The 17158-nt window shown below is 50.6% G+C and overlaps 1 protein-coding gene across 1 annotated transcript in view; it reads left to right on the forward strand.

Annotated features, from left to right (window-relative positions):
* The window catches only part of xrcc4 (X-ray repair complementing defective repair in Chinese hamster cells 4), a 104235-nt gene that overhangs the window by 21881 nt on the left and 65196 nt on the right, over positions 1 to 17158 (forward strand). Inside the window, exon 4 of the mRNA XM_079256204.1 lies at positions 8776 to 8942. Within this exon, the coding sequence (XP_079112330.1) occupies positions 8776 to 8942 (167 nt within the window). The remainder of the gene's footprint in view (positions 1 to 8775; positions 8943 to 17158) is intronic.

Here is a 17158-nt window from a genome sequence, read left to right on the forward strand (position 1 = left end):
TACTCACCAGGTGTTCCACACCTGCCTTACTCACCAGGTGTTCCACACCTGCCTTACTTACCTAACCATGTGTTCCACACCTGCCTTACTTACCTAACCAGGTGTTCCACACCTGCCTTACTTACCAGGTGTTCCACACCTGCCTTACTTACCTAACCAGGTGTTCCACACATGCCTTACTCACCAGGTGATCCACACCTGCCTTACTCAACAAGTGATCCACACCTGCCTTACTTACCAGGTGATCCACACCTGCCTTACTCACCAGGTGATCCACACCTGCCTTACTCACCAGGTGTTCCACACCTGCCTTACTTACCTAACCAGGTGTTCCACACCTGCCTTACTCACCAGGTGTTCCACACCTGCCTTACTTACCTAACCAGGTGTTCCACACCTGCCTTACTCACCAGGTGTTCCACACCTGCCTTACTTACCAAACCAGGTGTTCCACACCTGTTTTACTTACCAAACCAGGTGTTCCACACCTGCCTTACTCACCAGGTGATCCACACCTGCCTTACTCACCAGGTGATCCACACCTGCCTTACCTCCCAGGTGATCCACACCTGCCTTACTCACCAGGTGTTCCACACCTGCCTTACTCACCAGGTGATCCACACCTGCCTTACTCACCAGGTGTTCCACACCTGCCTTACTCACCAGGTGATCCACACCTGCCTTACTCACCAGGTGTTCCACACCTGCCTTACTTACCAAACCAGGTGTTCCACACCTGTTTTACTTACCAAACCAGGTGTTCCACACCTGCCTTACTTACCAAACCAGGTGTTCCACACCTGTTTTACTTACCAAACCAGGTGTTCCACACCTGCCTTCCTCACCAGGTGTTCCACACCTGCCTTACTTACCAAACCAGGTGTTCCACACCTGTTTTACTTACCAAACCGGGTGTTCCACACCTGCCTTACTTACCGAACCAGGTGTTCCACACCTGTTTTACTTACCAGACCAGGTGTTCCATACCTGCTTTACTTACCAGACCAGGTGTTCCACACCTGCCTTACTTACCAGGCAATCCACACCTGCCTTACTCACCAGGTGTTACACACCTGCCTTACTTACCAGGTGATCCACACCTGCCTTACCTCCCAGGTGATCCACACCTGCCTTACTTACCAGGTGTTCCACACCTGCCTTACTCACCAGGTGATCCACACCTGCCTTACTCACCAGGTGTTCCACACCTGCCTTACTCACCAGGTGATCCACACCTGCCTTACTTACGAGGTGATCCACACCTGCCTTACTCACCAGGTGTTCCACACCTGCCTTACTCACCAGGTGTTCCACACCTGCCTTACTTACCAGGTGTTCCACACCTGCCTTACTTACCTAACCAGGTGTTCCACACCTGCCTTACTTACCAAACCAGGTGTTCCACACCTGCCTTACTTACCTAACCAGGTGTTCCACACCTGCCTTACTTACCTAACCAGGTGTTCCACACCTGCCTTACTTACCTAACCAGGTGTTCCACACCTGCCTTACTCATCAGGTGTTCCACACCTGCCTTACTCACCAGGTGATCCACACCTGCCTTACTCACCAGGTGTTCCACACCTGCCTTACTTACCAGACCAGGTGTTCCACACCTGTTTTACTTACCAGACCAGGTGTTCCACACCTGCTTTACTTACCTCACCAGGTGTTCCACACCTGCCTTACTTACCTAACCAGGTGTTCCACACCTGCCTTACTTACCAAACCAGGTGTTCCACACCTGTTTTACTTACCAGACCAGGTGTTCCACACCTGCTTTACTTACCAGACCAGGTGTTCCACACCTGCCTTACTTACCAGATATCCACACCTGCCTTACTCACCAGGTGTTCCACACCTGCCTTACTCACCAGGTGTTCCACACCTGCCTTACTCACCAGGTGTTCCACACCTGCCTTACTCACCAGGTGATCCACACCTGCCTTACTTACCAGGTGATCCACACCTGCCTTACTTACCAGGTGTTCCACACCTGCCTTACTTACCAGGTGATCCACACCTGCCTTACTCACCAGGTGTTCCACACCTGCCTTACTCACCAGGTGTTCCACACCTGCCTTACTCACCAGGTGATCCACACCTGCCTTACTCACCAGGTGTTCCACACCTGCCTTACTTACCTAACCAGGTGTTCCACACCTGCCTTACTTACCTAACCAGGTGTTCCACACCTGCCTTACTTACCTAACCAGGTGTTCCTTACCTGTTTTACTTACCAGACCAGGTGTTCCACACCTGTTTTATTTACCAGACCAGGTGTTCCACACCTGCTTTACTTACCAGACCAGGTGTTCCACCCCTGCTTTACTTACCAGACCAGGTGTTCCACACCTGCCTTACTTACCAAACCAGGTGTTCCACACCTGCCTTACTTACCAGGTGTTCCACACCTGCCTTACTTACCAGGTGTTCCACACCTGCCTTACTTACCTAACCAGGTGTTCCACACCTGCCTTACTTACCAAACCAGGTGTTCCACACCTGCCTTACTTACCTAACCAGGTGTTCCACACCTGCCTTACTTACCTAACCAGGTGTTCCACACCTGCCTTACTTACCAGGTGATCCACACCTGCCTTACTCACCAGGTGATCCACACCTGCCTTACTTACCTAACCAGGTGTTCCACACCTGCCTTACTCACCAGGTGTTCCACACCTGCCTTACTTACCAGGTGATCCACACCTGCCTTACTCACCAGGTGATCCACACCTGCCTTACTCACCAGGTGATCCACACCTGCCTTACTCACCAGGTGTTCCACACTGCCTTACTTACCAAACCAGGTGTTCCACACCTGCCTTACTTACCAGACCAGGTGTTCCACACCTGCTTTACTTACCAGACCAGGTGTTCCACACCTGCCTTACTTACCAAACCAGGTGTTCCACACCTGTTTTACTTACCAAACCAGGTGTTCCACACCTGCCTTACTTACCGAACCAGGTGTTCCACACCTGTTTTACTTACCAGACCAGGTGTTCCATACCTGCTTACTTACCAGACCAGGTGTTCCACACCTGCCTTACTTACCAGGCAATCCACACCTGCCTTACTCACCAGGTGTTACACACCTGCCTTACTTACCAGGTGATCCACACCTGCCTTACCTCCCAGGTGATCCACACCTGCCTTACTTACCAGGTGTTCCACACCTGCCTTACTTACCAGGTGTTCCACACCTGCCTTACTTACCAGGTGATCCACACCTGCCTTACTCACCAGGTGTTCCACACCTGCCTTACTCACCAGGTGTTCCACACCTGCCTTACTCACCAGGTGATCCACACCTGCCTTACTTACGAGGTGATCCACACCTGCCTTACTCACCAGGTGTTCCACACCTGCCTTACTCACCAGGTGTTCCACACCTGCCTTACTTACCAGGTGTTCCACACCTGCCTTACTTACCAAACCAGGTGTTCCACACCTGCCTTACTTACCAAACCAGGTGTTCCACACCTGCCTTACTTACCAAACCAGGTGTTCCACACCTGCCTTACTTACCAAACCAGGTGTTCCACACCTGCCTTACTCACCAGGTGTTCCACACCTGCCTTACTTACCAGGTGTTCCACACCTGCCTTACTCACCAGGTGTTCCACACCTGCCTTACTCACCAGGTGATCCACACCTGCCTTACTCACCAGGTGTTCCACACCTGCCTTACTCACCAGGTGTTCCACACCTGCCTTACTCACCAGGTGATCCACACCTGCCTTACTCACCAGGTGTTCCACACCTGCCTTACTTACCAAACCAGGTGTTCCACACCTGTTTTACTTACCAGACCAGGTGTTCCACACCTGCTTTACTTACCTCACCAGGTGTTCCACACCTGCCTTACTTACCTATCCAGGTGTTCCACACCTGCCTTACTTACCAAACCAGGTGTTCCACACCTGTTTTACTTACCAGACCAGGTGTTCCACACCTGCTTCACTTACCAGACCAGGTGTTCCACACCTGCCTTACTTACCAGATATCCACACCTGCCTTACTCACCAGGTGTTCCACACCTGCCTTACTCACCAGGTGTTCCACACCTGCCTTACTTACCAGGTGATCCACACCTGCCTTACTCACCAGGTGATCCACACCTGCCTTACTCACCAGGTGATCCACACCTGCCTTACTCACCAGGTGATCCACACCTGCCTTACTCACCAGGTGTTCCACACTGCCTTACTCACCATGTGATCCACACCTGCCTTACTTACCTAACCAGGTGTTCCACACCTGCCTTACTTACCTAACCAGGTGTTCCACACCTGCCTTACTTACCTAACCAGGTGTTCCTTACCTGTTTTACTTACCAGACCAGGTGTTCCACACCTGCTTTACTTACCAGACCAGGTGTTCCACACCTGCCTTACTTACCAAACCAGGTGTTCCACACCTGTTTTATTTACCAGACCAGGTGTTCCACACCTGCTTTACTTACCAGACCAGGTGTTCCACCCCTGCTTTACTTACCAGACCAGGTGTTCCCCACCTGCCTTACTTACCAAACCAGGTGTTCCACACCTGTTTTACTTACCAGACCAGGTGTTCCACACCTGTCTTACTTACCAGGTGTTCCACACCTGCCTTACCAAACCAGGTGTTCCACACCTGCCTTACTTACCTAACCAGGTGTTCCACACCTGCCTTACTTACCTAACCAGGTGTTCCACACCTGCCTTACTTACCTAACCAGGTGTTCCACACCTGCCTTACTCACCAGGTGTTCCACACCTGCCTTACTCACCAGGTGTTCCACACCTGCCTTACTTACCAGGTGATCCACACCTGCCTTACTCACCAGGTGTTCCACACCTGCCTTACTCACCAGGTGTTCCACACCTGCCTTACTCACCAGGTGATCCACACCTGCCTTACTCACCAGGTGTTCCACACCTGTTTTACTTACCAAACCAGGTGTTCCACACCTGTTTTACTTACCAGACCAGGTGTTCCACACCTGCTTTACTTACCTCACCAGGTGTTCCACACCTGCCTTACTTACCAAACCAGGTGTTCCACACCTGTTTTACTTACCAGACCAGGTGTTCCACACCTGCCTTACTTACCAGATATCCACACCTGCCTTACTCACCAGGTGTTCCACACCTGCCTTACTCACCAGGTTTTCCACACCTGCCTTACTTACCAGGTGATCCACACCTGCCTTACTCACCAGGTGTTCCACACCTCCCTTACTTACCAGGTGATCCACACCTGCCTTACTTACCAGGTGATCCACACCTCCCTTACTTACCAGGTGTTCCACACCTGCCTTACTTACCAGGTGATCCACACCTGCCTTACTCACCAGGTGTTCCACACCTGCCTTACTCACCAGGTGATCCACACCTGCCTTACTCACCAGGTGATCCACACCTGCCTTACTCACCAGGTGTTCCACACCTGCCTTACTTACCTAACCAGGTGTTCCACACCTGCCTTACTTACCTAACCAGGTGTTCCACACCTGCCTTACTTACCTAACCAGGTGTTCCTTACCTGTTTTACTTACCAGACCAGGTGTTCCACACCTGCTTTACTTACCAGACCAGGTGTTCCACACCTGCCTTACTTACCAAACCAGGTGTTCCACACCTGTTTTATTTACCAGACCAGGTGTTCCACACCTGCTTTACTTACCAGACCAGGTGTTCCACCCCTGCTTTACTTACCAGACCAGGTGTTCCACACCTGCCTTACTTACCAAACCAGGTGTTCCACACCTGTTTTACTTACCAGACCAGGTGTTCCACACCTGCCTTACTTACCAGGTGTTCCACACTTGCCTTACTTACCTAACCAGGTGTTCCACACCTGCCTTACTTACCTAACCAGGTGTTCCACACCTGCCTTACTTACCTAACCAGGTGTTCCACACCTGCCTTACTTACCAAACCAGGTGTTCCACACCTGCCTTACTTACCAAACCAGGTGTTCCACACCTGTTTTACTTACCAGACCAGGTGTTCCACACCTGCTTTACTTACCTCACCAGGTGTTCCACACCTGCCTTACTTACCTATCCAGGTGTTCCACACCTGCCATACTTACCAAACCAGGTGTTCCACACCTTTTTTACTTACCAGACCAGGTGTTCCACACCTGCTTTACTTACCAGACCAGGTGTTCCACACCTGCCTTACTTACCAGATATCCACACCTGCCTTACTCACCAGGTGTTCCACACCTGCCTTACTTACCAGGTGATCCACACCTGCCTTACTCACCAGGTGTTCCACACCTCCCTTACTTACCAGGTGATCCACACCTGCCTTACTTACCAGGTGATCCACACCTGCCTTACTTACCAGGTGTTCCACACCTGCCTTACTTACCAGGTGATCCACACCTGCCTTACTCACCAGGTGTTCCACACCTGCCTTACTCACCAGGTGTTCCACACCTGCCTTACTCACCATGTGATCCACACCTGCCTTACTCACCAGGTGTTCCACACCTGCCTTACTTACCTAACCAGGTGTTCCTTACCTGTTTTACTTACCAGACCAGGTGTTCCACACCTGCCTTACTTACCAAACCAGGTGTTCCACACCTGTTTTACTTACCAGACCAGGTGTTCCACACCTGCTTTACTTACCAGACCAGGTGTTCCACACCTGCTTTACTTACCAGACCAGGTGTTCCACACCTGCTTTACTTACCAGACCAGGTGTTCCACACCTGCCTTACTTACCAAACCAGGTGTTCCACACCTGTTTTGCTTACCAGACCAGGTGTTCCACACCTGCCTTACTTACCAAACCAGGTGTTCCACACCTGCCTTACTTACCAAACCAGGTGTTCCACACCTGCTTTACTTACCAAACCTTTTTCAGGATAATCCTTAACACGTGTTCTGGGAGGGAACTTTTTTTGGTTTGTTAAAATCCAAGCCAAAGTTTCGCGATGCTGCACCTTTCGTAAAGCAAGCTTAACAGCTAACAGGAAGCTAACTTTCAACCCTAGACACCGGGAACCTTATCTTGAAGTTTGGCAACATTGTGGAAATGTTTAGGAAATGTTTTAGTGACGGTATGGGGATATGAAGACTTGGTGAGAAAGTTATGGCAGTGTTTTGGGAACATAATGGAAATGTTGTGGGAACGTGTTATTTTATGAAAATAGAATGTTATGTAAGCATGGGAACCTTGTGGGAAAGTGTTGCGAATGTTGTGCCAGGATGTAGTGTAGCTTTTCTGCTATCAGAAGTTAGCAGTCCTGCTTTTATTTGCGTTTCGTTGTGTTGTGGTGTAGATAGTTGGGACTTTGTTTATGCGGTTTATAAATCTTGTAGTTTGATCGGTTGTTTTATTTTGTTGTCTGGTTTAATTTTATTTGATATAAGCAGCTCCACATTCTCATCCTTCACAGTTGTTTTGTCCACTTGACCACTGGTACAATAAATTCCCCATCTTTCCATCTGGAATCTTTTATTTTGTGTTGCGTCCCTGAACCCTAACCAGCATGGTCGTAACAGACACCGTGTCCGGGATGCCGTGTCCATCACAGGAATGCTGTGTCCATCACAGGAATGCCGTGTCCATCACAGGGACACACTCAGCTAAACCACGTTGTTGTTTCTAAGAACTATTCGGGCTTAAAATGGATCCAGTTTCTTTGTGAGCTTTAGAATGAAGACATTTCCATGTCCTGGAGCTGCCGGATGTCTCCGTGTTTTATCGGACCTGTTCCTGGACTTAGGGAAAGACCTGATCAGATGTGACGAGCCATCTCTCTTGGCTGTTATTTGGAGTTCTTGTTCTCTGAGCTCTTGTGAGGAAGGAATGAAGACGGAACACCTGGACATGGGAAATGTTGGGCGCACCGGCGTGTTTGTCCCATTTCTGCCTACATGTGACTGAAACGGTTGCACATTGTGGGAATGTGATGGTGACGTGATGAGAACATTTTGGGAACGGTGTGGGAATATGAGAGAGGGAAATCTTCTCTGGACCAGTTCCGTGATGTGGAGACCTTACAAGGTTTCCAGGAGCGTTGTGCTCTCCAACTAATGAAACCTAACAGCCTTTAATCACCGTAAACTTCTGAGTCAGGGTTGCTGTGGAAACGGCAGCGTCTCCATGGCGACCTGACTAATGGCAGCTCAGCGGCAGTGCACGGTTCCAGGTGGCGATGATGAGGACCTGGAGGACGCCCAGAAGCTCCGTCTTCCAGGAGGACCTGGAGTCACATCTGGAAATTATTCATCACAGAAGAGAGAGACAAGTTACTCATACTGGGAAGACTGGTCCATGCTGACCTCATTAAGACCTGGAAAAGTCCAAACTTCAAACTTCTGGGCTCTGAAGAGGAACCTCAGAGCCCAGATCCATCTTCTCCAAACATATAAACCAGCTCCAGGGCATCCCTTACAGAAGCCAAAACCAGAACCGGTCCTGGACCAGGCCATGACCAGTCAACAACTAGTCTAGGACCAGTCCAAGGTCCGTACCCTCCTCTTCCTCAGCCATGCTGCTGTAATGTGGTTTAGTTCTGTTCCAGGTTTCCAGTCAGACCCTCCTCCGAAGTTCTGAGTTCATTTTTTCTGCTTGTTCTTATTTGCTGATATTTTAACTGCTTTGCATCATGGACGGGTCAGAACCAGGTCCGTGATCCAGATCCCACAGTTTTAACTCATTGCTATTTATGTCCGGATCTTTTTACAAATCCGTTTGTAAACAAGTTAGAATCTGGACCATTTTGGTTCTGAAGGTTTCCATCAAACGTGGTTTTTGTCGCATCCAGTTCAGACTGGGCAGCGCGATGCTGGAGGCCGTTGCCGAGCCGACGGAGGCGGTGAGGAACCTGCTGGTTCACAGCCTGCAGCGAGGAAATCACCTGCAGCAGAAGAACCAGAAACTGGAGGAGCAGAACCAGCAGCTGATCCGGGAGCAGCAGCGGATCACATCAGAGTAAATACACACACACACACACACACACACACACACACACACACACGTTCCTGTCTAAGCAGCAAGCTGAGACCCGGGTACGTTCACCCACACAATGAGGACCAAAATTTCTTTAAAGAATTTAAAAGTTCGTTCTCACATTCTCACCTTGAATTCTGTAAAAACCCGTCCATCCGTCCGTCCATCCATCCATCCGTCCGTCCGTCCATCCCTCCATCCATCCATCCGTCTATCCATCCATCCATCCATCCGTCCGTCCATCCCTCCATCCATCCATCCGTCTATCCATCCATCCATCCGTCCGTCCGTCCATCCCTCCATCCATCCATCCGTCCTTCCATCCATCCATCCGTCCGTCCATCCATCCATCCGTCCGTCCGTCCATCCCTCCATCCATCCATCCGTCTATCCATCCATCCATCCGTCCGTCCGTCCATCCCTCCATCCATCCATCCGTCTATCCATCCATCCATCCGTCCGTCCGTCCATCCCTCCATCCATCCATCCGTCCTTCCATCCATCCGTCCGTCCATCCATCCCTCATCCATCCATCCGTCCATCCATCCATCCATCCATCCGTCCGTCTATCCATCCATCCATCCGTCCATCCATCCATCCGTCTATCCGTCTATCCATCCGTCTATCCGTCCATCCATCCGTCCGTCTGTCCATCCATCTATCCGTCCATCCGTCCGTCCATCCATGCGTCCGTCCATCCGTCCGTCTGTCCATCCATCCATCCGTCCATCCATCCGTCCATCCATGCGTCCGTCCATCCGTCTATCCATCCATCCATCCATCTGTCCGTCCGTCCATCTGTCCATCCATCCGTCCGTCCGTCCATCCATCCGTCCGTCTGTCCATCCGTCCATCCATCCATGCGTCCGTCCATCCGTCCGTCTGTCCATCCATCCATCCGTCCATCCGTCCGTCCGTCCATCCATGCGTCCGTCCATCCGTCTATCCATCCATCCATCTGTCCGTCCGTCCGTCCGTCCATCCGTCCATCCGTCCATCCGTCCGTCCGTCCGTCCGCCCGCTTATCTGGGGTCGGGTCGCGGGGGCAGCAGCCTAAGCAGGGAAGCCCAGACTTCCCTCTCCCCAGCCACATTTGCCAACTCTGCGGGGGGATCCCGAGGCGTTCCCAGGCCAGCCGAGAGATGTAATCCCTCCAGCGTGTCCTGGGTCTTCCCCGTGGTCTCCTCCCAGAGGGACGTGGCTGGTCTGGTAGGGGGGCAGCGGATGGGTCATTGGTCAGGACCCACTGGGGGACGGAATGGGGGCTGTGGTCAAAGGTGTAGAAGGGAGAAGAGGTAGAAGGGGTCCAGTTCACAACCTGAACGGCGCTGGTGGAGATTGTGGTTGTAGTATTTGGTTCGTGATCTGCGATGGGGTGTCTCACTGTGGTCTGGTATGAGATTGGGTCTTGGGTTTTTGTGGTGGTTGCTGCTACAGCTGGTAGAACTGTAACTTTTAGCTCTGCAAGCAGGACATCTGGATCACCCTGCTCCCCGGAGAACTCGCCAGAAACCTGTTCAGAACCTGAACCTGATCCTGACTCTGAATCTGGAAGCTGCTGGGTCTGGAGGGAGGAGTAACTGACTGTCTCAGGTTGTCCAGAGGCATCATCCTCTCCAGAAACAGAACCTTCAACATCCCCACTCTGGATCCTTGAGGCGGTTTCTTGGAGCCTGGTGTCTGGGTCAGAAGTGGGAACCTCCATTCCTCCGAGTTCGGTCTCGTCTGTCCTCACACTTGCCAGGTCTCCTGCGGACGGAGTGGGAGGAGTATCATCTGCAGAACCCTCCATCTTCTCGTAGGTAGCGAGGCTTTCAGGGATGGCCTGAGACACTCTGGCATGGACCGGGCTGGATGTCGTTGGTGACATCGGTGGAGAATATGTGAAGGTTTGATCTGGACCTTCAGTGGAGATGTCAGGGACAGTGTCTCCATCACATCCTTGACATGTAGTTTCATCTGGATCTGGACTAGTTCTTTCATCACTGCTTTTCTCTGTTTGAATGTGGACAACACTGTAGTCAAATGGAGTCTTGCTGTCCTCCTCCTTCATCACTAAGTAGTCCTCCACCTAAGAGGGTATAGAGCTGGTCCACTGTTCCGCGACCAGGACGAAAACCGGACTTTTTTATGAACCCAAAGTAAGAAACTCAGTGTGTACTCAGCGATGGCATCTTTGTGGAGTAAGTCCTCATGTACACACTACTCTGTTTTAGAATGGCTGCGTTGGCTCCCTCTGCATTTCAGGGTTGGTTTTCAGGTTCTCTTAGTTCTTTATGAATGTCTTAACGGTCTTGGACCTTCTTGAATATCAAACCTGCTCTAAAGTTATGAGCCACCACGGACCCCGAGGTCCTCTGGTTCTGGCCTCCTAATCGTTCCATTCGTGAGAAGTAACGGTGATGGTGAGGCCTCGTTCCACCACCTCCATGTGGATCAGCCTGCCAGGGAACCTCTGGGCTGCAGACTGGTTCGCCTAGCTTTCAACTTTTATTATTTGATTTTATGACGTTATCTTTCTGATGTCCTGAACTGTATGCAGAAATAGTGTTCATTATTATTAGTTTGTGTTGCTGGTTGTAGGAAAAGTGCTTTATAAATAAAGTTTGATGGGATATACCTCGGTTGTCTGTGTGTGTATATGAAGGAAGGTACATGTTTTCTGATGACCTGTGGGAGAAGCCTGGAAATAACCTTTGGAGATATTTCCAATGAAAAAGCAGCCAGAATATTCCCACCGGTCTCCTCACTCCGAACGGGAACCTCTTCCAGCAGTCCTCATGCGGACAGCTGCCGGACTCAACAGGTCTGGCTTTTCCCTGCAGAGATCTGCTGTAAACCTGCTGGACTCCTCCTCCGCTGGAGCGTTTAGCCGTGATGTCTGCTGTCAGTCCTCCCCATTTTCCCTGAATGACATCATCTGTTTTTCTTTGGGAACGCCGCCGTCACTCAGCCGTGATGCAAGTCCAGACCAAAACTCCGAGTTGAAAAACTTCTGTGTTTTAGTTTGATGTGAAATGGACTTTTATCGGAATGAATCCCAGTCTGTTACTGGAACTGGTCCCATCAGTAAACTTGAGTTACTCCCAATTTTCCAGTCTTATTCCAGGAACAGTTCCGGATCTGTGTGATGTCGGTCTCCGGAGCCACATAGTCCTGTCTGGCCGTACGTCTGGAAGCTCCAGGTTGTCCCCACTGCATCTCAGGTGGCGGACGCTCCGCACCGACTGGGACAGGAAGTTCCTCAAACACTTCGCGGGTTCCCCCGCGTCATGGAGCGCTGTCAGGGGAGGAGGTCATCCTGAGCTGACGTCGCTCCATCACACCCCGACACTTCAGAGGGGCCCTGAAGGCCTCATCGGCATACAGCTCACTCGCTTCAACCAGTCCAACCAGTCCAACCAATCCAACCAGTCCAACCAGTCCAACCAATCCAACCAGTCCAACCAGTCCAACCAATCCAACCAGTCCAACCAGTCCAACCAGTCCAACCAATCCAACCAGTCCAACCAGTCCAACCAATTAAACCAGTCCAACCAATCCAACCAGTCCAACCAGTCCAACAGCAGCATTACCGTTGTCAACCTGTAGAAAGGCCTCATACATCTCCAGTTTCATTCCAGATTACTTCATCTCCCCACCAGTTCCTCCTGGGACAACTGGGATGTTCCCAGTCACATGACACATGTAGTCCCTCTGTCTCATCCAGGTCAAATCCAGGTCAGATCCAGGTCTTCACATCCGGATCGGAAAGAGGATGCCGGACCGGGATGAAGATGCCAGTCCAGAATGAGGACATTGGATCCAAATGAAGACGTTGGACTGGAATGAGGTTGTTGGACCAGAATGAAGACATTGGACTGGAATGAAGACATTGGACCGGAATGAGGCAGCTGGAACATAATGAGTACACTGGACCGGAATGAGGACATTGGACCGGAATGAGGACATTGGACCAGAATGAAGACATTGGACCGGAATGAAGACATTGGACCGGAATGAGGCAGCTGGAACATAATGAGTACACTGGACCGGAATGAGGACATTGGACCGGAATGAGGACATTGGACCTGAATGAGGCAGCTGGAACGGAATGAGGACGCCGAACCCGATTGAGGACATTGGACCAGAATGAAGACGTTGGACCTGAATAAGCCTATATGACCGGAATGAGGATGCCGGACCAGAATGAGGCCTATGGACCAGAATGAAGCCATTGGACCGCAATAAAGACGTTGGACCAGAATGAAGATGTTGGACTGGAATGAGGCCGCCGGACCGGAATTAAATCGCCGGATTGGACACAGGACATAACACCGGAATGAAGTAGCCGGACCAGAGTGAAGACGCCAGACCGGAATGAGGACGTTGAATTGGAAAGAGGATGCCGGACCAGAATGAAGATGCCGGACCAGAATATGGACATTGGACCGGAATGAAGAGGTTGGATCAGAATGAGGACGCTGGACTGGAATGAGGACGCTGGACCGTAATGAGGCCGTCGGACTGGAATGTGGATGTTGGACAAGGATGAGGACATTGTACCGAGATGAGGCAATTTTACCAGAATAAGGACGCTGGACAGGAATGAGGACGGTGGACCGGAATGAGGACGCTGGACAGGAATGAGGACGGTGGACCGGAATGAGGACGCTGGACAGGAATGAGGACGCTGGACCAGAATAAGGACGCTGGACAGGAATGAGGACGGTGGACAGGAATGAGGACGGTGTACCAGAATGAGGACGCTGGACAGGAATGAGGACGGTGGACTGGAATGAGGACGGTGGACCGGAATGAGGATGCTGGACAGGAATGAGGACGGTGGACTGGAATGAGGACGGTGGACTGGAATGAGGACGGTGGACAGGAATGAGGACGCTGGACAGGAACGAGGACGCTGGACAGGAACGAGGACGCTGGACCGGAATGAGGACGCTGGACAGGAACGAGGACGCTGGACAGGAATGAAGATGCTGGACCAGAATAAGGACGCTGGTAAGGAACGAGGACGCTGGACAGGAATGAAGATGCTGGACCAGAATAAGGACGCTGGTAAGGAACGAGGACGCTGGACAGGAATGAGGACACCGGCCTGAAATCCCAGCTAAACATAAAATCTGAGCAGTTTCATTCTTTACGGTGAAACAAACATGTTTAACAAACATGGAAACAACAAACTACAGACAGAACTGGCTCACTTCAGATTAACTGGTTTGTGTGGGACTGGTAGAGGTTGAACTGGTTCGTGTGGAAGTGGTAGAGGTTGAACTGGCTTGTGTGGAACTGGTAGAGGTTGAACTGGTTCGTGTGGAAGTGGTAGAGGTTGAACTGGTTTGTGTGGAACAGGTAGAGGTTGAACTGGTTCGTGTGGAAGTGGTAGAGGTTGAACTGGTTTGTGTGGAACTGGTAGGGGTTGAACTGGTTTGTGTGGAACTGGTAGAGGTTGAACTGGTTTGTGTGGAACTGTTAGAGGTTGAACTGGTTTGTGTGGAAGTGGTAGAGGTTGAACTGGTTCGTGTGGAAGTGGTAGAGGTTGAACTGGTTTGTGTGGAACTGGTAGAGGTTGAACTGGTTTGTGTGGAAGTGGTAGAGGTTGAACTGGTTTGTGTGGGACTGGTAGAGGTTGAACTGGTTTGTGTGGGACTGGTAGAGGGTGAACTGGTTTGTGTGGGACTGGTAGAGGGTGAACTGGTTTGTGTGGGACTGGTAGAGGTTGAACTGGTTTGTGTGGGACTGGTAGAGGGTGAACTGGTTTGTGTGGAACTGGTAGAGGTTGAACTGGTTTGTGTGGGACTGGTAGAGGGTGAACTGGCTTGTGTGGAACTGGTAGAGGTTGAACTGGTTTGTGTGGAACTGGTAGAGGTTGAACTGGTTTGTGTGGAACTGGTTTGTGTTAAACTGGTTTGTGTGGAAAAGGTAGAGGTTGAACTGGTTTGTGTTTAACTGGTAGAGGTTGAACTGGTTTGTGTGGAACTGGTAGAGGTTGAACTGGTTTGTGTGGAAGTGGTAGAGGTTGAACTGGTTTGTGTGGGACTGGTAGAGGTTGAACTGGTTTGTGTGTAACTGGTAGAGGTTGAACTGGTTTGTGTGGAAGTGGTAGAGGGTGAACTGGTTTGTGTGTAACTGGTAGAGGGTGAACTGGCTTGTGTGGAACTGGTAGAGGTTGAACTGGTTTGTGTGGAAGTGGTAGAGGGTGAACTGGTTTGTGTGGGACTGGTAGAGGGTGAACTGGTTTGTGTGGAACTGGTAGAGGTTGAACTGGTTTGTGTGGAACTGGTAGAGGGTGAACTGGCTTGTGTGGGACTGGTAGAGGTTGAACTGGTTTGTGTGGAACTGGTTTGTGCTGAAGTGGTAGAGGGTGAACTGGTTTGTGTGGGACTGGTAGAGGGTGAACTGGTTTGTGTGGAACTGGTAGAGGTTGAACTGGTTTGTGTGGAACTGGTAGAGGTTGAACTGGTTTGTGTGGGACTGGTAGAGGTTGAACTGGTTTGTGTGGGACTGGTAGAGGTTGAACTGGTTCGTGTGGAAGTGGTAGAGGTTGAACTGGTTTGTGCTGAAGTGGTAGAGGTTGAACTGGTTTGTGTGGGACTGGTAGAGGTTGAACTGGTTTGTGTGTAACTGGTAGAGGTTCAACTGGTTTGTGTGGAACTGGTAGAGGTTGAACTGGTTTGTGTGGAAGTGGTAGAGGTTGAACTGGTTTGTGTGGAACTGGTAGAGGTTGAACTGGTTTGTGTGGAAGTGGTAGAGGTTGAACTGGTTTGTGTGGAAGTGGTAGAGGTTGAACTGGTTTGTGCTGAAGTGGTAGAGGTTGAACTGGTTTGTGTGGGACTGGTAGAGGTTGAACTGGTTCGTGTGGAAGTGGTAGAGGTTGAACTGGCTTGTGTGGAACTGGTAGAGGTTGAACTGGTTTGTGTGGAACTGGTAGAGGTTGAACTGGTTTGTGTGGAACTGGTAGAGGTTGAACTGGTTTGTGTGGAACTGTTAGAGGTTGAACTGGTTTGTGTGGAAGTGGTAGAGGTTGAACTGGTTCGTGTGGAAGTGGTAGAGGTTGAACTGGTTTGTGTGGAAGTGGTAGAGGTTGAACTGGTTTGTGTGGAACTGTTAGAGGTTGAACTGGTTTGTGTGGAAGTGGTAGAGGTTGAACTGGTTCGTGTGGAAGTGGTAGAGGTTGAACTGGCTTGTGTGGAACTGGTAGAGGTTGAACTGGTTTGTGTGGAACTGGTAGAGGTTGAACTGGCTTGTGTGGAACTGGTAGAGGTTGAACTGGTTTGTGTGGAACTGGTAGAGGTTGAACTGGCTTGTGTGGAAGTGGTAGAGGTTGAACTGGTTCGTGTGGAAGTGGTAGAGGTTGAACTGGTTTGTGTGGAACTGGTAGAGGTTGAACTGGTTTGTGTGGAACTGGTAGAGGTTGAACTGGTTTGTGTGGAAGTGGTAGAGGTTGAACTGGTTTGTGTGGAACTGGTAGAGGTTGAACTGGCTTGTGTGGAACTGGTAGAGGTTGAACTGGTTTGTGTGGAAGTAGTAGAGGTTGAACTGGTTTGTGTGGAACTGGTAGAGGTTGAACTGGTTCGTGTGGAAGTGGTAGAGGTTGAACTGGTTTGTGCTGAAGTGGTAGAGGTTGAAGTGGTTTGTGTGGAACTGGTTTGTGTGAAAGTGGTAGAGGTTGAACTGGTTTGTGTGTAACTGGTAGAGGTTCAACTGGTTTGTGTGGGACTGGTAGAGGTTGAACTGGTTTGTGTGGGACTGGTAGAGGTTGAACTGGTTCGTGTGGAAGTGGTAGAGGTTGAACTGGTTTGTGCTGAAGTGGTAGAGGTTGAAGTGGTTTGTGTGGAACTGGTTTGTGTGAAAGTGGTAGAGGTTGAACTGGTTTGTGTGTAACTGGTAGAGGTTCAACTGGTTTGTGTGGGACTGGTAGAGGTTGAACTGGTTTGTGTGGAACTGGTAGAGGTTGAACTGGTTTGTGTGGAAGTGGTAGAGGTTGAACTGGTTTGTGTGGAACAGGTAGAGGTTGAACTGGTTTGTGCTGAAGTGGTAGAGGTTGAACTGGTTTGTGTGGGACTGGTAGAGGTTGAACTGGTTCGTGTGGAAGTGGTAGAGGTTGAACTGGTTTGTGCTGAAGTGGTAGAGGTTGAAGTGGTTTGTGTGGGACTGGTAGAGGTTGAACTGGTTTGTGTGTAACTGGTAGAGGTTCAACT

This window comes from Telmatherina bonti (assembly GCF_933228915.1).
Source record: "Telmatherina bonti genome assembly, chromosome: 17".
NCBI classification, from domain to species: domain Eukaryota; kingdom Metazoa; phylum Chordata; class Actinopteri; order Atheriniformes; family Telmatherinidae; genus Telmatherina; species Telmatherina bonti.